Source organism: Trachemys scripta, chromosome 10 (assembly GCF_013100865.1).
Source record: "Trachemys scripta elegans isolate TJP31775 chromosome 10, CAS_Tse_1.0, whole genome shotgun sequence".
NCBI lineage: Eukaryota > Metazoa > Chordata > Testudines > Emydidae > Trachemys > Trachemys scripta.
Window position 1 is genome coordinate 28,287,844 of NC_048307.1, and position 23,227 is coordinate 28,311,070.

A 23,227-nucleotide genomic window follows, 5' to 3' on the forward strand; every position below is an offset into this window, starting at 1 on the left:
ATCGGCCTGATTGAATCTTGGAAACTTACAGTTCAATAACACAAACAAAATATGGATCTAACAAGGAGAGGCAGTGTTTTAAAGTAGATTTTAAAATGCCAGCTTATGCTGTGAAAGGGGAAAAGATATTTCAAACTACAGTATTGTAAAGAAAATGAGCATTTCACATTCATAGTTTGAAAACATCTAATTTGTTTTGCAGTTTAAATAAAAAGTGCTCAAAACTTAACTTGAAACTTCCAGAGCTGTACATTTATTTTAAACAAAACATTTTTAGTAAAGCATTCACGTATGGTTTAATTTAAAAAAATATGAGTTTACAATGTGAGTTGCAAATTCAGTGCAGCAGAAATAGCTTTACAGTAAAAATATATTTTATTTCACAAACAAAAATGTTTGAAGCAATAAAAAAGTCATTTCTTCCATCATAATTCAATACAAATATTTTCTAAACTTGTGAATATCATGAATGTTAAATTCAATCCTTAGATTTCCTTATTTTCTACTTATCAATGTAATTATCTTTACTTCCACAAATTATTTTCCACACAAATAGCTAAATAAAACCTGAATTCATAAACAAATGTCTAAGATTAGGTAGCAAATCTCAGATGAATAAGCAGCAGTCCTAAGGCACAAACATATTTAACATTTGGCTTATAAATTCTTTCTGAAACTGAAAACGTCCAGTCTCTCAAACAAAGAAATGGTATTTTAATCTAGCTGAAATGTATTTAGGATATCTTATCAAAAGAGACAGTATTTTAAATGTTGTTTTCTACCACAGCAGTTGCCAGTAACGATGCCAGTTACAATGTCCATAATCATGCTTTGTTTTCCCATGCTTACTGCTTTCTGAAACATACATCTTTTAGGCTGGTATTTTCCATGGTTGGTTTCTGTCAGAGGCTGGTAGTTTTTATTTTCTTATAATACAAAAGATTGAACCCTTTAAAACTGTTTCTGAATTATGGGAGAATGGGGAAAAATACATTTTCCCCACTGTTAGTTCTAACTACACTTCAATTTCCAAGCAAAAATTATTGGAGTTTGAAAACAGGAACTCAGTACAGACAACCCCCTACATAAGGATTATTGTACATACTTTCCTAGGCTTAGGGAAAAATTAAAATAAAGAGATTGGAAAAAAATCAATTGTTCTGGGAGCACCTGCTAGGATTTTAGCAGAGCTTAGTCAAGGCCCTAGTCTCTTTGTGCTCCAAGGTCCCAATCCTGCAAAAATACATGCACAAAACTTTACTACTGTGAGTAACCCACTGATTTTTATTGGAGTAGTCATGTAGCAAAGTAAAGCATGACTAAAGAAAAAATTCTGCAGATACTTAAGCACATATGTAGTTTTACTCACATCCGACGTCCTACTGAAGATGATAAGACTTCTCACGTGAGTAAAGTTATTCATATGTTTTAGCTGTGTCAGTCCTACACTATATGTTTTTCTCTGATAATTTTCATGAAAGAGTCTAAGACTGAGATTTTTCAAAGGTGTTTAGTGAATGTGTCCACCCACTTTACACTGATTTTAGGAAATTATGAGAATGGCCTAAATTTACAACTGAAATACACACAGAAGAACATTTAAGAAAAACTGTATTAACATCAAAGACAGAAGAAACACTTACACTTTTGAGGTCATCTATTTTTTAATTTAAGTCGCTTCTGTAAAATTCTCCAAATTCTAACTCTACATTAAAAGTAAAACATTTCTAGCTTTCTCTGTTGACACAAAGATCACCATGTAAATCAGTGTACTATTACTCTGTTTAAACCAGCCTTTTACAAAATGGCCTCCTGCCAAACAGCAGCAGAAAAGAGGAAAAAGAGATCATATGAACGCTTTTTAAAAGTTGCACTTTAGAGCAATTTGACTTCCTTAGGTAAAAACTTAAGTCAGAGCACCATCATGCATCCTGGTGAAACCAGTGCTTAGGGGCCATTTTGGACGGAGTTCAGGCCCATTGTGGAGAATACATCCTTTGATTCTAAGGGGAAAGGTGAAAACTGCTCACTTAGAAATCAACCTCCTGCTGGATGGAGCTACTAGGATGATAGCCCCAAAAGAGGCTGTTCACATCCATGCCCCCTTGAGGCTTAAATGGTCATTAATAAAGAGAGTAGTAATCAGTGGCTGAAAGGGGGTAAGAAGACAGATGAGGAGGTGGTCTTACAATGGTATGGGAAAATACCTAGGGGCTGTCGCCTGACTCTATAATGAATGCTAGTTGATAATCAACTAATGAAAGGAGTGTACCGAGGTTCTTGTTCCTGAATCAGACACAACAAAATCAAAATTTACAAGTTTAATATTGTGTATGGCAAGGGCACTTGCACGGCACAAAACACAACTGTAACCACCTTTATTAATACAATTAATAGAGACAAGAAAACTCCAAACCACATAAGCAAATAGCAATAATAGAGTATTGGAGAAATCTTAAAGGTTATTCCTTGCATAGCATATGCTCATAGACTTATATACTCACACCCCTTTCTTGAAGATCTGGTAGTAAGAGACAACGAGACAAAGGATCACCACTGTCTATGGTATGTGAAATGGGTCTGATGGTCCAGATCTTCAATGCCTGATTATAGCACTAAAATATTGAAGGGAGGAGGGGTAGCTAGCGTCTTCATTCGGTTCTTGCTTATATAGGGCCTGGGAATCATCACAAATATTCATATAAACACCCAGCCTCCTCTGTCCATATCCAACTTCCTCACCCTCATAATACTGGGGTGCCTTTTCCTGATAGGCTAGCATATTAATCCCTATTGACTCTTTATCATATTGCTAAAACAAATTTGTGGTTAGACATCTGCCAGCAATCCTATCCTAAAATATCCAAGCTTAGTAACAGTTCAATATTCCTGTGGTTGCCTAGTCTCATTTTATGCCAACTTTTCTCTTACGCAGGCTTTTCTAATTCCCCAAAATCTAGGGTGACCGTTGGATCACTTCATCTGTGCTAAAGATCATAGACTATGTTTCACTTATGCTAACTTGCTTACGCCAATGTTTTACAGGATGCAGGCCTGGAGGTTACATATGTTACTTCTAAGTAAAATAAGGCTAAACTGGTCCTAAGAGCTACAGGGCTCATCTAAGATGCACTTAGGACAAAGGACTGCAAAAGAGAAACCATTAAATGCTATCAGGTGATACAGCAATAGCAAACTTAAATATAGACCATTTAAAACAAGATTTCTCACATGTATATCACCTAAAATATGAAATAATTAAATCAATATCTATTATATTTATATAGTCTCTATCTATCAGGGCACTTAGTAATAAGTGAGTATACACATACATACCCCTCAAAATTATAAAGCACTGCTATATTTCATCAAACCTTATATGAGATTAAATAGAAAGTTTCTTAACATTTCTGTAAATGATTCAACAATTTGCTCATGAGTACTTTCTTAAGAGGTTTATTGTTGGTCTATTTTGACCTCTGTAGTACAAAATAAACTCCAAGTGAAGCTGTATCTATAATGATATCGATCAAGTTATGCAAATGCACGTTTTATATAGTGGTTTAATATCCAATATATGTCAGGAAGGAGTGCATCTTTTTATTAGCCGTTAAAATAAATGCATAATATGTTATTTGAATCAGACTGGTTGCTTATAAGTCAATTTTCTCCCAAGTGCACTCCTTGAATATTATTTTCTTGATGGTGTCAATAATTAGAGATTTGATCAGTCTTCTATAAAACTTGCTTCAGTTTAAGGAGCAGAATTTAAAGTATCCATCATTATCAGTTAGCAAGGATAAAATAAATTCCAAACAAACACAACCTACACCGTGAAAATCTCTCCCTTAAAACAAGCTAATCCTATGAAACGGACTATTAATCATATCTTTATTTAGGTTTAATTTATATTTAACGAATGATTTTTCTTGGTGCTTCTCATCCTTATTGTTACACAGAATTTGTAACAGCTGTCTTTTCTGCAGGAATCTGCGGTTTCTTTACAGCTGCCTGTTGTATCACCGGTGGCAAGGCTGTTAAGACAGTTTGTCTCAAAATGTACAGGATCCTCACACAAAGCAGATTTTACTGCCTGGAATCTAAAATTCAGGAGACCAGAAAATGTAAAAGTTTGACAGCCAGTTCTCTTGATAAGACTCCCTAACAGAGGTCAGAAGGAATAGTTTGGTTTTGATACCTGAGTGGCTGAATAGTTAACCTACATGCCACATCCTGACCCATAGCACTTGTAAAAAAGATAATAAAAAAACTTTAACCTGGTATAGTGAAGCAGCTTGCTGAAGAGCATATGGACTGTACAGCTCTAAAATCAATACTACACAGAAATTTGCTCCTGATCAGAGCATGATTTGGAGAGCATGTCAAAGCAATCCTTTCCCAGTGTATAGCCAATTTATTTTATTTTTATTTCACTGGGTCATTTAGCAGTGTGAGACACCACTTGTGATATGGTGAAAATCAAAAGTTTCTGTCACACTGACTTTTCTTCTTCTGCTCATAAAGCTTTGTTCCTCAGGGGCCTGGCAGAAGCAAGTAGCATCTTAACGGGGAAGGAGAAGAAAAGCAGCAGGTATACAGGTAAATGGGCTCCTTGATTCTAGGAACCCAGACCAAAGAGGATATGTACAAGGTTGAAATACAGTATATGCTAATAGGAGCCAACTACCCCATGCTGGTCTCAGAACTCTTTCACCTAACAAGTACCTGGCCAACTGCTCCTTGAGAGAGCAGATAAAACATGTTAGCATACCATCTGTTAAGGGGTGGTACAGTGATCTTTGTGTCCTGCTTTATACTCAGGGAAGAACATGACTCTTTAATCAATCTCACTGAAATTGCCTTATATGATTAGTGTGTCATGACTCAGGTAGGTCATGGCCATAGCCATCCCTTTATTAATGCATTAGCACATGTAAATGCTTGTTGATTCTGTAAGCAGGGGTTCTCAAACTGGGGGTTGGGACCCCTCAGGGGGTCATGAGCTTATTACATAGGGAGTCGTGAGCTGTCGGCCTCCACCCCAAACTCCGCTTTGCCTACAGCATTTATAATGATGTTAAATATATTAAAAAAGTGTTTATAGTTTATAAGGGGGGGGGTCTCACTCAGAGGATTGTTATGTGAAAGGAGTCACCAGTACAAAAGTTTGAGAACCACTACTGTAAAGGATACAGGTTTATGTAGTTGGTGAAAATATCCAGAATCATGAAAATAGAATGGCTGTTACTAGGAGTAAGAGGTAGTTCAGTAGGTGCTGGTGGACTTCTGAAAAGGTTGGGAGTCAAATAGTTTTGAGGCATACAATTGGGCAAATAAGTGATCCAGAATACAGAGTGAAGTGAATTTAACCCACTGGCATTACAAGTTCTCTCAGCAAGAGAGAACCTCACCTACTGTTTCACATTCTTGTATTAACTTTGAGCCAGTTAGGGTGTCATATACATTGTATGAAATGAAACATTCTAAATCTCATATTAATATAAATTATTTCCTCACTGTTTTCCATCCAATCATCTCTGAATACGTGTTTGCAAACTATCATCCCATTTAACTTTTTACCTCAACAGTTATATAAGCTTAAATAAAGTCAATTATATAAATTATGGAGTGTCTTATGGGATTGCTATAAATTTCAAAAGTCATTGCGCTTACTGATTGCTTGTAGGATGTGCAGGAAATCCACAGTGTGCATAGAACATAGGCCTGACTACACACTGACGTGTTCCAAATTGTTATTCATTAAGGCAAACAAAACATTTAAATTAATTGGATTTCTATGTCCATCATGAGTAATGGTAGCGGGTCCTACTAGTTTAATAGTAAGAAATTTAGTTTCACAAACTATCAGTAAAAGTTATACACAAATGTGTGTAGGTGCCTAAAAAACAATACTGTATCTTTACTAAGGGAAACATTCACCCCCAAGTCATGACATATTAAAGATGAGAAAAAGATCAGTTTGAGGACAACTAAGCTTCAATTAGCTTTGAGCGCTGATGCTAGTACTTTAGTGATGACATTTAGTCTGCATGACTTTTTGAAAATAATGTTCAATGTGTTACCAGCCATCAGTGTGTGTGAAATTCTATATTTGTTTTCATTTGTTAACAGCAAAAATAAACAATAATAATTATTTTGTTTGAAGAGAGAAAGATGAGAGAAAGTTTGGCCTTGTTGCTAAGGCAACAGCTTTGGACTCTAAAGATGTGGATTCAATTCCCAGCTCTGTCACACATTCCCTCTGTGACACTGGTCAAGCCATTTAATTTCTTCAGTATTTAGGAGCCTAAGATTTAGGTTTCTAGACCAATTAGGCACATGTAGGCTCAATCACATTATTCCCTATCTAGGGCAACTGGTGGCTACAGTAACAGGGGATGCTCAGAGAGATAAGAAACTACTAGGAGTGAGCAGGCTCCAGCAGAGACTCCTAGGGATGAGACTCCAGCCAGATATGGCCTATGAGTGGCTTCCTGAAACACAAAAGGTCCCAGTCAGCAAGGCCTGGGAAAAGGGTGATTAGATACTGCAGTAGAGTCTCTTGGGATATGGAACTGAGACTACCGGCAGCAAAGATCTGGGAGTGACCCAACAAGAGGGTAAAACAAATGGATTTTGTTTTGGAACTTTGAATTTTACTCTTGTATTTATTTTATCCAAATAAACCTAGACCTCAAGAAAGCCTGTTGTGAATGGGGGGAAAAAAGGGGTGTGTGGAGTTTAAGAAGCTCCTTGAGGGGGGTACTGAGGAAGGTTGCCTTTAGCATGACCTCCGGTCACAAGGAGCACTCAGGAGGCAAATGACCTGAATCTACTTACTTTGCTTTTAATTCAGTGATAGACCATCAATTTGAGGATGATCTCTACCACAGATTTACACATGGGTCCTGAGATGACTCAGGAGTTTGATCCTAGAACCAGAGATCTGCCTGCCGTAGGTACAGACATTTCCTGGCGGATCAGCTGCCTGCTGGGAGAAAGTTCTTTTTTTTTTCTTTCCTTCTCTCTCTCTTTTCAGCTTTGAGGGCAAGACACTTCTCCTCGAAGCAGGCCACAGCTTGATGGAGGATGTGGTGCCACTGAGGTCAGTTGGTGGCTTGCTCCTCCCAGCTTGTGATGTCCACATCAGTTTTCTTGAGATACGCTTTCAGTGTGTCTTTGTACCATTTCCTCTGACCACCACGGTATCTCTGATCATGGGTGAGCTGAGAGTAAAATGCTTGTTTTGGGAGGCGAGAGTCTGGCATCTACACACAATGTCCAGCCCAGCAGATTTGGTGTATGAGCACCATTGCTTCAATACTGGTGACATTGGCTTCAGCGAGGATGCTGGTGTTAGTGCGGCAATCTTTCCACTTGACGCAAAGGGTATTCTGGAGGTATCGGTGGTGATACCTCTCCAGACTCTTGAGGTGCTGTCACTAGGTCACCCAGGTTTTGCATCCATAAAGGAGTGTTGGAATAACAGTTGTCTTATAGACCTGGACCTTGGTGTCCTTCCGTAGGTCACAGAAGGATCTACGGAAGGACACCAAAACAGTGGAGCACTTTGGCTACCTCAGTATCCAGATTTCTCAAAATGCAAAAATTGATAGTGAGATCCAGCACAGGATCCAGTGCACAAGTGTTTCCTTTGGGAAACTGCTCCGACGCATTGTGATGGATTTTATATTATATATTTTAATTTGGTGGGGATCAGAAATGCATATGCAGGCATACACGCTCCCTAGTATGTAAAAATGTCTACACAAAGTACTATAAATTTGATAACACACCTATAAAGCCATTTACTGCAGTATGGTTGTCAAAACCATGTACCACAGCACAATGCATTCTGGAGATGCAGAAAACCTGATAAACGGAAGTACATTGGTCTTATCTCTTTGAAAGCATCTCTAATCATTTTATACACAGGGAATATAATTTTAGTGTTGTGTTTCAATGCTGTAAATTCCTAGAAAAGTAACTAGACAGACATAGTTTCTATAGTGTTTACTGGAATGATAACAGAGATTTGTTCCAGAGTGCCTTTGTTGAAATTCCTTTCTTAAGTTTATGTCACTTGCATAAGAATAATTGTCTTTAGGTGAGTGAAGGGTATAGGGGCAAAACATTACCCTTCCAACCTGAAATAAAGATGATGCAGAAGCAGCAGCATATAATCCCTCCCTGCCTGCTGATATTCCCACCTTGAGAGTTGTGAAAGTAGTCATTGCTCTCCCCCTTCATTTACATGAAGGATTAGGGTCATTGTACATCACACCGCTCACCTTCTCTAATCAGTGACCTATGAGGATCCAGTCAATAGAGCCCTTAGCAGCTTGTGTATATTGAGCATATAAACGTCCTGGCATGTCTTAACTGTCCCTGAGTTCCCCAGGAAGTGCTAATGGGGATCTTAAATGATGTGGAGGAGCTTTTCTGGACTTCCAACACTTGAGTGAATTTCAGCTTAAAGACAAAGAGAAGAGAAAGGATGTTCTTGGAGTTAAAGCACTGGACTGCAACTCTATATCCAGCCCTGCTACAGACTTCCTGTGAGACCTTGGGCAAGTCACTTTAATTTCTCTATGCTTCAGTTTCCTCTTTTGTAAAATAGAGATAACAGTACTTCGTCTGTCTGTCTAGTTTGTCATCTCTTTGGAACTGCCTCTTACTGTGCTTGCTTAGCATCATGTTCAATGGGATCCATGTTTTGTTTGGAAACCCTAGGCACTATTGTAATACTAACAGAAGTGCCAGAAGCTAGATATTACCATATGTTATCAGCTACATTGATCAGCTGTATGACTGCATTGCAAAATTAGGACTTAAAAACAGGGACTTTACTATATTTGAACGCTATAATTTATATTTGTCTGTCAAATTGAAGTAGACAAAAATACTTCAAAATAAGTATCCATAGAAAATATTAAGTTAAAATAAATTGCTTCAAAAATGTGCAACACAAGCTCTATTGGTAGCATTATGCCAATTCTTTTGATCCTTCAAGCATAAATTAATGTCATTACAGACAATTTTATTCATGTGAGTAACTTTGAGCTTCATTTGTATTGATAGTTTAAGTTCCTATTCTAAATAAGGGAATGGGATAAACCATTTTATAATCAGTAATGTACTACATGTGTATACCATGTCACGGGTGAATAGGGCATAACGCCCAGCCATATGGTGTACTTAGGAGCCAACTCATCTACATTGCCTGTTACCAGGCAACGTGCTGGACTTCAGTCTCAGCTCCATGTAAAAAAAAAAAAAATAAAATACCCCTTAGCCCAAGTAATTGATTGATATTCATTGTGCTGGTGAGATTATGATCACAAGGGAAAATAATACCAATTCTGATCACAGAAATTTGGCATCATTAAACATTTCCAAATTCCAAATTAGTTTTTTTATTCTTTATTGTTGTACACTATAAATCTTTGTTAGCATGTTGAAGGGGGATTAGTATTTTTTTCCTAAAACTGCATTTGTAAATATTGACGTATTATACCCATAGACAAATTAATGTCAGCTTCCTCACAACATTCTGCTAATTATCTCAGGGACCACTGTCTCCCATAGGTTAGAAACTTCAGCCTCCTTCTTGCATTTCTACTAGAATTTTTCTAGCAGAAACTGTCAATAGTGTCAAATCCAGCTCAGAGCTGTTGGACTATTATGTGATAGCAATGACTGTTCATGACAGACAAAAAAGCTAAAAGCAACAAGCACATTTAGAACAACCAAATTGATTCAAACCTGGCCTCAAGATGAGCAGCCATTGCTTTATCCACTAAGTCATGCAGCTTTCTTAAAATATTGAAATATGACTTCAAAGACATTATGGGGAAGATTTTCCACGTGGTGCACAAGGGAATTAGGAATGAAATGCCTTTTATTACTACGAAGGGCTGTATGCTTAATCCCCTGAATGACATAAAATTTAGTAGAGCGGGGGTGCACTCAGCTACTAATAGTGATATATTTGAAAGCTAAAGAAGAATTTGGTCTGTTCTCCTTTCACTGCAAAAGTTGTAACTCCTTTTTACTTTAGGGGAACTACACACCTCAATTGAGGGCAAAATTGCATACTCGTTTTCTATTAATTCAGAATGTGCTCCCCAGAACCATATGCAGTGGCTCCTTGTCTGGCTGCCTGGAAGAAAAGGGCTTCTTCACTGCCATAAGGGCTTACTCTGCAATTGGCGAAAAAGAGGAGGCAGGAAGGATAGGGTTTACCTGGAGAGAGCAAGGTGGAACAAGAAGCAGCTGGACCTGGGGAGATGGGGAAGGCACTGATCTTCCAGGTGACTGGAAGCACATGGTATTTATACCATAGGCAGTTCTGGAAAAGCCCTCTCTCACTAGGACTGGGCTAGCAATACCCACTCCTCCACACATGGAATCAAAATAGAACCGAGTTTCTTCATGATCCACTGTGAGCATTACGTTAGCCACTTTTTTTCCTTAGGAGCTGGCAAGGGATTTTTCCCTCGCCACCAGACTGATCAAGGCGGGGTGAGGTTTTTTGCCTTCCCCACAGTGGGTCAGGGATTTAGTGGAGTGGGCAGACAGATTATGTTAAAATATCACACTTCAGTAATTAAAAATTGTGGCAGATGTCCATCCAGTGCAGGTATTCATTATGGAAAGAATACAGTGATCAGACAAGAAGGATTGGAAGAGGATTCAGAGGAATCTTAAGGAAGCTGAGGGGGGGGAGGGAAGGAGCACACAGGACTTCTAACATCTGGTACAATAGGGAGCCAACAACCCACTCCTTTTCAGTGCCCCTTAACCCTTATACAAGGGGAGGGCATCAGGGTCCCAGCAACCGGCTGGCTGGGACCAGGGTGGGAAGGGAGATGTCTGACAGGAGCCCTGCTGTCAATAAGCGGAAATGCCTCAGGACATAGTGACCTGCACTATGCAGCCTAATAAAAGCACATCCCTTGCCTCCTGCCTTTCTTCCATTGTGGGCAGACAATGGCTCTTGCAGCCTTCAATATGGAGCTGCTTCTGCAGCACTATAACAACATTTAACATTCATTACACAAGATGAAGATGCCAAATTGTGAGATTATTTTTTAAGTAGGAGAGAAGGTACTAAAATAATTGCAAAAAAAAAAAAAAAGAAAGAAAGAAAAGAGATATCACATTGTAAAATAAATCAAAAGATCTACCTTGACTCATTGCCTAAAATTACTTTTCCTGTGACATATTAGTATTTATTATTTACTAGTGAGATATAATAAATTCCTTTTTCATAAAATAAATCCTCAGACATGGTTCACTGAGCACAATTAGCATCTATGTTCAAGCTAAAACAAGATATTTCAAGAGAAAAAAAGAATCCTAAACATGAAAATAATCAATGATTTAGAGAGAGAATCGCCATGCTTGTGCTTAATTATTACAGCTAATTTTCAGGACTGGAAAAAGTAAAAATTAATTAACACCAGAACACTTTTATATATGCCCTAAAAGCCAGGGGGCTTAATTCCTCATATTTGCATTATATGAACACTTGTACAACAAAAGTAAAAAGGAATTGCTCCTAGATATCTTAAGGGGGAAAAGTGGCTGAACTAACTCATGTATACACAAAAGCATTTCTTTATGCTTTTGAAGTATCATCCAAAGGTAGAAAAAATCAGTGACATAACCTTAATGTGTGAAATGAAAATAATAGAGAGAATATATATTGTTTTAACCTGTGGCCAGGCCTGAGAAAATGAATTGATTAAATAAGTCAGTTGCACATGATTTCACTGTTTGTTATGGATTGCACTCCACTCTATGCCTTGTACTTATGTTCTGCATGTCTCAAGATGCGCTATTAGCTAGAACAAGATGTGAAGACCAAAGCCTTTTTTGATTCTTTATGATTACAGAACTGAGCTCTCAATCCTGCTCTAGGGCCTGAGAAATATAAGTACACGGAGAAAAACAAAATAAACAGTGGTACTTACAGAAAGAAGGCTTCGCTCATGAAAACTGAAGGCACCACTTGCATGGGGCTTCTGTGCGATTTCCTAAGAGAAACAAAACATATTTATTGGGAAGGAGAAATTTGTTTGAGATTTTGTGTCTGTTTTTTAACCCTCTCCCCTTTTTTACGTTGTCTTTCAAAACAGCTCAATAATCTTAAGTACTGCACAACCCCAAAATGGTTTATTTGATCCAAAAATATTAAAAAGTGTATATTTATTTTCCAGGAAAATGAGGGAGGGAGGGAGGGGAGTGTAATTTAATGTACAAAGTGCATTTTATATATTTTATATTACATTTATTTCTCTCTCTCTGCTATTTGATAATGAAGTTACACCTTACAACCAAAAATGCTATATAATCTTAAAACAATTTAAAATTCACAATTAAAAGAACAAAATCAATAACACATAATTTGAACTTTGGTACTTTTTCACGTGAGCAATAAGGAAAGGCAGCGTGTGCACTATTGTGTTGTAACTGGTTCCTTTAGTGCTCTGCAAAGCATAAGACAAAACTATGATTATGACCTAACAATGCCTGACAAGTGTTTTATTGTTATTATTGAAGGGATTTGTGTTTGGGGGGGGGGGAGGAGAAATGGCAGACATGCTTTGAAACTTATTTAAAGCCTGCATTCTAAGTTAGCTTTACAATCTCATCTAGTCAAGTAACTGTGTGGTTAATGTACACAATCGCATAGCTATAACTCAAACATTGTGATAGTTCAATTTCCTAGTGTAATTTTATAACACACACACACACACACACACACATATATTTTTATTGTAAACATTTTAAAATGGTGATTAACTTTTTCTATACTTTTTCAGTTGTACAACTCAAGAATTTTGTGAAGGAAAAATGAATATAAAGAAAGAGAAGAAGAAAGCTCTGGAGCAGAGGACAACTGAGGACAAGTGTTCTATGTTTATACATAGCTATTCATTAAAACAGGATGACAGTCTACTCCATGCCACCTTTTTATTGATGGGAATGTGGTGGCAGTTAATATTTTACTGAATCATTCATTGTATTCTAGCAATTATAACATACTCAGCCATGCTTTTCATGACAAAAGTGTGTCCCTATATATTTTTTTTCATTTCCATATGCAATTTCCAGTACATGCTCTCTAAAATCAACATTCTTACAAACACAAGCATTATATGCATTTTGAATCTATGGCAAATCTATACATCACACAAATACTTTGTATGTGAAATCAAATGTAGAGATTGTTCATTCCCCAAACCATTCAAAATACCATAAGTGAATGCAGTCCATAGCTTCCAATAAACATTATTCCTTTCAGACACCGTTTGTTTTTTAAGAAGACCAGAATTCTGTAATCTTTGTCTAGGGGTATCCTTCCATCCTATTTTCTTCCTCTTAACACTCTTGTAACCATATACCAGTGTTAAAATAGTTACATTATACTGACGGTAGCTAAACAAACTTCACCATATGCTACCCACACTCTAGGGGAATAGAGAATTCCTCAAAAGTTTGCTGATCTAAAGGCAGTGTACCATAAGATATCCTCAGTCCTGTTTTCCAAGTGGACATGAAAGAGACATGGAGTACTTGTGGGAAAGCATGAGAGCCACATGGAGGAGGCAGTGTTTCCTTTGATCTCTATTAATTATACTGGTCAAAACTGAAGTTCTCCTTGGCCATGGAGTTGGTCACAATGCAGAGAGAAGCACCCAAAGAGTCTACAAGGACATCTTTCCATCCAGGGTGACACGGAAATTGCATACTATTTTGACACAACAAGCATAGCGGATCCTCATAATACACTCTAGCTAGTGACCACCTCATGCAATTTTTCAAGGCTACTACACAAAATTATCCAGGTGCTTTGGTCATATTCCATGAATAACCTATCATATATAATTACATTGTGCATTTCAATATGAACAATATGAATCTCAAATGAACAAATATATACGTGTATAATTTGTAAACTATGCTTTATTTACCATTCAGTTGTTCAGTATCGTACGTAACCACAAAGAAGTCAACTCTTAGGCACATAATTGATATGTTTGGTAGTATGAATTACATCAAGGAGCAGGCTTTTATTTTGTGAACACATCTATTTTCTAGCAGCATCTGGCTGCGAGTCTTTGCACAAAAAAGTAATCAGTATGTATTAAGAAGTCAGGGCATATTATTTGTCTGTAGTGATATATCAAACCACGCCCCCAAACTTATTAGAAACATCCATGAAGATGAAAACAACAGTATTTGAAGAAACTCAAAATGTATTGGCATTTGTTTTTGTGTTTTATTTTTCATTGCATCAGGAACCACATCTGGGGACAAAACAATAAGCGGTATGTCTAGATTTGCAATTCCCACCATTCAGGAACACTAGCACTATAATTATGGGAAACTGGATTGGACCCAGCATTGCAGAATCTGGGAGCATTGTACACAGCTTAAATAGTGGCAACCCACCCGAACCAATTCTGATGTATAAGGAATTCATAATCTGCAACTTTCCTTCATAGTCCCCTGCTGTAACACCTTACAAGAGAAAGCAGGGAGGACATTCAGCATAAACTACTAGATAATAGAAGAAACCAGCCAGTGCATATAGAAACGTTTAGTCAAATAGACAAGTTTTAAAGTATTTTTGCAATGGGGCAACTCCTGGGCTGGGATGAATTTCTGAGGATATCAAGAGGTGAGGGCATACTACTGAGGCTGCCCTGGCCTCAGCTCCCTTGGGACAGTTGCCTCAGGCATTCCACACAAGCACAGATTGTACTTCAGCAAGAGTCTCTCTAGGTCATTTACAGCTTTGTACATAGTCACCAGCACCTTGAAATTTCATGACCTTGCATTATTTTGGCAACTTAAGTGGTTCCCTTAGGAACTATGAAAAGGCCAGAGTAAAAATAGAAATTAATACAAACATGAATACAAGAAGCACAAATACGAACACAGGCTCACACATCTGGTGCTTTGCATCGTCTCCTAAATGCAGGTATAAATGGTTGAGTCTGGTTTTAAAATGCAAGTAGACAATGTTATCTGTTGCTGCAAGTTAAAAGTCATCCCTTTTAGAGAGCAGCCAAACACAGCAAGCTGTGAGCTTTCCCATCATTACACTCCTAACAATATTACTCCTATTTTGAGGCTTTTTGTTTGGTCTCAGTTTAATTTCCTGTCAGCCTTACAAGCAATTTCTAATGTTTGGGCTGTAGGATATGCTCTGATTAAAAATAATCTTCCCAATTACTGCCTGGCATGAGTCTACTGCCACATGCACTCTGCCACTGGCCTCTGAATTTCTGTCAGCAGTAATTGTGTCTGTAGCTCCTAACTGTAAATGAAAACCCAGGGGGCATATTTGGGTTCCAGTTTCCTGTGCCTAGCCATATCTTTTAATTTGCACTGTCTGTCAAAAGGAGATGTTCATATGTACTAAAAGGAAATCCTTAGAACATCAGGGCAAAGGGAAAAAAGTGCAACAGGAACATGAAAAATTGTGTTCTAACACACTGCAGATAACAGGATGCTTACAGAGTGCACTGGTGCTTTTTATTATAGTTAGCAGATATAGAATGAAACCGTTGAGTCAAAATTTCAAGATACATATTTGTCATCATTAAAATTATACCATAAATTCAAAGTATGAACCCTAAAGGCTCTGAACAATTGATACAATCATTTAATTTTCCAAGTTACCTCCTAGGGATTTGATCATCGCAAAGGACATTTGACAAAATACGTTTTATTGATAAAAGTAAAGCACGTAGCACTGAAACAAATGTGTTTTTTTCTGGTGCACATACCATTCATTAATTCTATAGCACTATATAACATGTGTCCAAGGGAAGAATAAGAAACTTCAGTGACAAATGAGGACATGAAGTTATCTGAATTCCAACTTTTGTCTTCAGAATTCACTGTTAGTTGCAAAACTCTATGAGCTTTTTCACATTATTAAATAATGTAATTTCTTGCATGATAAATAGACAGAGCACTCAGTCATGCAGCATAAGGTAAAGCCACACAAATGGCAGTCCTATATCCTATGGACACAGAGGGCACTGCATGATAAACCACTGGTAGATGTAGGAAAAACTGAAAGCTGCTTATGGTATAGGACAGAGTTTTCAGTGAAAAGTGAAACATGGTTCATGCAGAATACCCGACTTCAGACAGATGCTGAAATGTCCGTAGAAGAAAAAACACAAAGCATAGCATGTCAATGTTGACTTGTAACTTGGTCATTCCTCTTTGTGTTGTCCTGTTCATGTATTGAAAACTACTGAAACACATTTCAACACCAAATTGACAAGATTTAGTTCTTGCCAACAAGATATGTTAAATTTATAAGGAAAACAATGGGAAAAACAATTTATTTAATACATCATCATTAATGGTACAAACTTCACATTTTCAGGGGTGGAAAACTGCTCAGAGGCCTGCAGTTGTGTATCCCCCTAAGCATCTACATTCACAACAGTGCTGAACATGACAGTGCAAGTTCAATGTCATCATCGTCAGCCCATGCTAATTTCCATTAGAAGCTTTATTTAACTACCTCCCCTCTTGTTCGGTTTAAACAGATACCCGTTGGTAGCCCTCAAGGGGAAAAGGTATGCCTGAAGTCACCAGAGAACATTTTCTGTGTGGGGGAAAAAAATGAAGGAAGCCAAGTAGGTTTGGGGGAATGTGGTGAAGCAGAGGAACCACCCACCAGCACGGAAGAGGTTAAGGAGAGCCTTTGGGCTCCACTAGCACTGCCCTGTTATACCTTCAGCCAATGCCAGGTCTGGTGGGAAGGGAAAAGGAGGGAGCCTGCCTCAGTTCGGGGCTGACTGGCAAAGAGACAGGAGCTAGCTGCCTCCCTACCTGAGGGAAGGATCACTAACCTGCCTGCTGAGGCAGCCACCAAAGACCAAGCAGTGTCTTCCTATCCAAAGGAGATGAAGAAAGCGGCCTCGGAGCACCCAGCCTGAGAGGAACCCGGGTGACTGAAGCATGGAGACCAGACTTAGGGCTGCCACACCCAGAGTAACCTGGGAGGGGAGCAGGTTGCTGCCCAGGATCCATGAGGGGGCACTATTAAGAGACAAGCCACCACAGGAATGTGAACCATAGGGGCCACAGTATGATGTAACCCAGGGCAAACAACATTGCCTCCCCTCTGGGAGGTTCCCTACTCAGGGTGACCTACACTGGGCTCTGGGCTGGGACCCAGTGGAATGGAAGGGCCTGGGTCTCCCTCCCCACCCTCTCGCCTTAAAGACCAAAGCACCTCAACCATAAAAGCAGGGGAAGGAAGCCAGGTGCTCCACCCACTAAGCCGACCGACCCTCCAATCCCCCCCGTTACAGGACAATTCTCAAAGGCAGTAAAATCTGGGAAAGAATGAAGCAGGGAAGGAATAAATCAGTGAATACAAATTTGACTCAGGAGAAGTAAGGAAAGCAGAAACCAAACATACAGGGAGTATTTAAAAAAGAGAACCATTCTGTGAAAGGGAAAGGGCAGGAGGGCAGCCAAGAATGTAGAGCATTAATATCTTTCAGAAGCAATTTTCTGTGAAGCTTGAAGGATTGTACATGCAGTTGGGAAAAGTAAGCTTTTGTCTCAAATGTGAAATGGGGCCCAGTGAAGTTCTGAGTTCACTGTATGGGGCTTAGGTTTTTTCTTTCATGCAGGTATTAACTGAAACATTCAATTTGTAAAGTCCATCAGTGAGTCCCAGCAGAACTGCTCCTGTAGCACTAGTCAGCACCACCACTGATCTCCAAAAGTGGTGGTTGTGATGGTAGAGTAGACGACCTGGGAATAAACAGGAAGGAAATGAGCTGGATGTGGAGGAATAACAGGGGCTCCAATACTAAAGGGAGAATGGGGTCCAAGAAGGATCCAGGCATCTAAGCAAGACCTTGTCTAAATGAATCTGAAACTGAAAAAGGTGTTCTTGCTCATAGTTCTTACTTGTAACATTAGGCTCTAGTTTTAGTCTTCTCCCAATAGGTTTGCTCTTCATGTTATAATCTTCTGATCAGGAGGCTCATATTTATGGGTGAGGCAGAATTGTCCAGAGGTTAGACAATGGGACTGGCAGTCATGAATTTTCTTGATTCTGCTCCTGACTTGCTGTATGAGCTTAGGCAAACCACTTATATTTAAATTGTCCTACCCTGTCCCTGACAAATTCTGAGAGAAAAACATGCCTTTATTTTCTTTGTGCTTGTGAGCCTTAATTTTGTTCAGCTTTTAGTTAGCATGGTGATGAGCAACTGATAAAAACAAAGATCTCTGAGCTGCAATTTCCCATCTGTATAATGGGTATAGCAACCACCAGCTTTGTAGTGTCCTCAGATCACTAGAATAAGGGTGAAAAGTAGGGTTGTCAAGCAATTAAAAGAATTAATCACGCAATTAAAAAAATTCACGATTAATCGCGCTGTTAAAGAATAACAGAATACCATTTATTTAAGTATTTTTGGTTGTTTCCTACATTTTCAAATATATTGATTTCAATTACCACACAGAATACAAAGTGTACAGTGCTCATTTTATGTTTATTTTTATTACAAATATTTGCACTATAAAATGATAAAAGAAATGGTATTTTTCAATTCCACCATAACAAGTATTGTAGCGCTACCTCTTTATCATGAAAGTTGAACTTACAAATGTAGAATTACGAACAAAAATAACTGTATTCAAAAACAAAACAATATAAAACTGTAGAACCTACAAGTCCACTCAGTCCTACTTCTTGTTCAGCCAATCGCTCACACAAACAAGTGTGTTCACGTTTGTGGGAGATAATGCTGCCCACTTCTTGTTTACAATGTTACCTGAAAGTCAGAACAGGCATTTGCACGGCATTGTTGTAGTCGATGTCACAAGATATTCACGTGCCCGATACGCTAAAGATTCATATGTCCCTTCATGCTTCAATCACCATTCCAGAGGACATGTCTCCATGACAATGACGAGTTCTCCTCGATAATGATCCAAATCAATATGGACCAACGCATGTTTGTTTTCATCATCTGAGTCAGATGCCATCAGCAGATGGTTGATTTTCTTTTTTTGGTGCTCTGGATTCTGTAGCTTGCACGTCAGAGTGTTGTCTTGCTCTTTTAAGACTTCTGAAAGCATTTTCCAAACTTCATCCCTCTCAGATTTTGGAAGGCACTTCAGATTCTTAAACCTTGGGTCAAGTGCTGTAGCTATCTTTGGAAAACTCACATTGGTATCTTAACATACATAAAAACATAACAATGGCCCTACTGGGTCAGACCAAAGGTCCATGTAGCCCAGTTTGCCATCAGTCTTCCAACAGTAGCCAGGTGCCCCAGAGGGAATGAACTGAACAGGTAATCATCAAGTGATCCATCCCCTGTCGTTCATTCCCAGATTCTTTACGTTTTGTCAAATCTATAGTGAAAGTCTTCTTAAAACAAACAACATGTGCTGGGTCATCATCTGAGATTGCTATAACATGAAATATATGGTAGAATGTGAGTAAAACTGAGCAGGAGACAGACAATTCTCCTCCAAAGGAGTTCAGTCACAAATTTCATTAACACATTTTTTTTAATGAGCGTCATCAGCATGGAAGCATGTCCTCTGGAATGGTGGCTGAAGCATGAAGGGGCATGCAAATGTTTAGAATATCTGGCATGTAAATACCTTGTAATGCCGGCTACGAATGTGCCATGTGAACGCCTGTTCTCACTTTCAGGTGACATTGTAAATAAGAAGTGGGCAGCATTATCTTCCATAAATGTAAAGAAACTTGTTTGTCTTTGCGATTGGCTGAACAAGAAGTAGGACTGAGTGGCTTTGTAAGCTCTAAATTTTTACATTGTTCTGTTTTTGAGTGCAGTTATGTAACAAAAAATCTACATTTGTAAGTTGGACTTTCAAGATAAAGAGAATGCACTACAGTACTTGTATGAGGTGAATTGAAAAATACTATTTCTTTTATAATTTGTACAGTGCAAATATATGTAATTACAGTAAAATATAAAGTGAGCCCTGTACACTTTGTATTATATGTTATAATTGAAATCAATATATTTGAAAATATAGAAAAATATCCAAAATATTTAATAAATTTCAATTTGTATTCTGTTGTTTAACAGTGCGATAAAAACTGCAAATAATCATGATTATTTTTTTTAATCACAATACATATTTTTAGTTAATCATGTGAGTTAACTCTGATTAATCGACAGCCCTAGTGAAAAGCATTATTTTGTATACTGTATAGCCTTTGAACAAAAGCATCCCATTTCCTCCCACAAAGTCCTGCAGTGCAGTAGTATCCTTCAGTCAGAAGGGCAGAATTAGACTCTCTGAAACCCTCTAAATATACTCCTTAATCCATATCGGTACTAACAAAATCACTTCATCTTCCACATCCTTCTTGAGCCAAGAATATCACCTGCACCACATCCCGAAATATCCTGCAGACATGAGGAATGAAATTAAGGTCCCGATTCTACAATTTTGGACATATTTAAGCATGTGAGTAATTTTACTCTCCTGAAAATCCCCACTGAATTCAAATGGAACTACACACATGAGTAAATTTATGCAACTGCTTACATGTTTTCAGGATCACAACTTAAATGTCTTATCACTCACATGGTAGCATATGACATTACTATACATTCACAATTAACAAATTGAAAAATATTAAAAAACAATCAAAAAGTTTTAGATAGTATGTGGTTTAGATATAGTGTATGGTTTTGTTCATTTATCAGAGTTTTACTTCAAATCCATTTGTCAATGAAATGCAACTTTCCATTTCTATTATCAAGATTAATGTCCCAACAATACACAAAGGCATAAACTGGACTGTACGAGGGAAATAAAAAAAAAAAACTCTGATATACTTCCTTTGATTACTGTTTTATTTATACTGCCAAGAACATTTTATTTTTCTGCTTCATAATTCAACACTTGCTCCATAAAAAATAAATTTTTAAAGCCAACAGCCTCTTCTATTTAACCACAGCATAGTATACTGTACTACAGAGTGACCTTTAGCTCTCACTTTTTAAAATTTAAAAATGTTAATAATCAAAATACCTTATTACCCCTGAATGGAAAAGAAGCTTAAGAATAAAAATTGTATTTGATTGTTAGAGATTCAGAGAACTGCAGTATAAAATGTTGACTTATTTTCTTCAGAAAGATAATCTCCTTATCAGTATTCATTTCAACCTAAAAAAGGTTTAGTAGCAGGGTGGGAATTTACATTGGCCTCATATTTTTAAAAATGTAATAACAGGGAAATACTAAAACTACCAGCAGAGGTTTGTTAGTTATCTTCATGTGCAAAAATGTTTAGCATTAGATCACAATGGATATAATTATCATTATAAGTTCTATACAAATGCACACAGAGCAAAGCTTCTATACAAAGGATTAAGTTACCTTATGCACTGGAACTGAAGTTTAGTTCATTTTATACAAATTACTGACTGTGTTTCTCAGAAGAGAAGGATTTAACTATTTTTTAAACCTAAAAAGCTTTTTAAAAATTGCATACACCCCTCACCCTCTCGCCCCAACACATATCCTTTACATGTCTGAAACTCAAGCTTGCCTTAAGGAGCTCAAATGTCAGCACTATACTCCAAATTTGGGTTAAGGAATTGTGAAAAAACTCGAGTTATAACTATAATTATCCATCACTAACAGCAAAAATGTATACTTACCACAGTAACAATGTGCTTGTAGACACACACAAATGCACGTCAATGAATGAAGCACCCAATGCTTGCAGGCTTTCAGTAGAAGTATTCAAAAAGTCAGCATCTGCCCAAGTTACCAAAGATCTATTAAAGTATTGGTAATATTGTAGTAATCACAGATACCACTGCTTGCCAATAACTGTTCGAAAATGTTTCCTTTTTAATGGTGACCACTGTTGTTCAGCTGACCCACCATCACTTACTGTCACTGATTGCTTGGGATACCCCTTAACTTCATCTCAGCCCACTATTAACATAGTATCAATATTTGCATCTTCAAGCCTGAAATTTGAATTCATAAATATTGCTCAAAGCACAGGCACTAATGGAGATAACAAACTGCATCATATTATCACTTATACCAGACAAGGATTGCTCAAGGCTCAAAATATTGGGGAGGGGGACACCAGGCTTCACAGACATTCAGCCATTCTTATGAATGCTTTTTCTGACAAACTCAGTGTGAAGAGAGACAGGAAAGAAGGACATATTAAAAAAAAAGTGGTGATGAGAGTTACATTTGAATGGATGTCCAAAGGTTTGGTTACTTACGTGAATTTCTTTGTAAGATTACCATACAGAATATACTGTAGTGTGAATACTGTTGGCCAAACATTGACATTCTGAAAACAGTCAGATACAGCCTAAGTTGCTAGTGTAACTCCACTGACATCACTGCATGGTGTAAATCTGATGTAAATTAAATAGGAAATCAGCCACCTACACCTTTGCTATTTCCACCTCTGTATAAAACAAGAAAGCTCATTAGGCTCTAGACACTATTTAACAAAAGAAAGCTTCTGAGCATTTTGGAGTCACAAAAAAAGTTTCAGGTTTGTTTGAAGGTTTGAGGGACATTCTTACTTAATACAAACCAGTTTGCTCATATCTTCCAAAATATTTTCAAAAGCAGCTCAACAATGGATATCTGTCTCTCATATATTGACTATTTTGCTAGTGTCAGCTCTTCAACAGCTGTTGAAAGGTACTTTTAAGAAGTGCTTTTCCAATCCTTTCATTTTGATAAAGCTTGCTAATGGCTCATGAGTTTAGCAAATTGGGAAAAATCAATCGACCAGCAGAAAAGAAGCCTCTTCACTATGGGAGATTTATACAAGTTATTGCAATAGAATCCCCAAAAAGGCGCGCTCTCTCTCTCTCTCTGTCCCCATTATAAGCTCTGTATAAGTTACATGAAACTATTTTAGAAATCACGTTTAAAAAATGTTATTCATACTTTTTTTTTAATTCCTTTGACTGTAAAGCCAAGTGCCTTAGGTCCTGATACAGCAAAGCACTTATGCATGTGAACTTGTCCCATTGGCATCAGTGGGATTACTCACTTGCTTAAAATTAACCACATGCTTAACTGCATTGAAGCCCTAGAAACCATAAGTACAAATTTATAAGGCTCAGAAAGAGAAGAAAATTATAACCAATGAATTTTAGAAAGCTCTAAAAGTTCCATA

General features: G+C 37.7%; 1 protein-coding gene across 19 annotated transcripts in view; it reads right to left on the minus strand.

Moving 5' to 3' along the window:
- The window catches only part of RBFOX1 (RNA binding fox-1 homolog 1), a 1,522,779-nt gene that overhangs the window by 1,239,473 nt on the left and 260,079 nt on the right, over positions 1 to 23,227 (minus strand). For 18 of the 19 annotated variants that reach the window (XM_034784116.1, XM_034784117.1, XM_034784125.1 and 15 more), the window contains one exon: positions 11,979 to 12,041. In XM_034784116.1, coding sequence (XP_034640007.1) covers positions 11,979 to 12,041 — 63 coding nt within the window. Of the gene's footprint in view, positions 1 to 11,978; positions 12,042 to 21,722; positions 21,823 to 23,227 lie in introns of all 19 variants that reach the window. The other variant, XM_034784132.1, reaches the window with a different exon arrangement.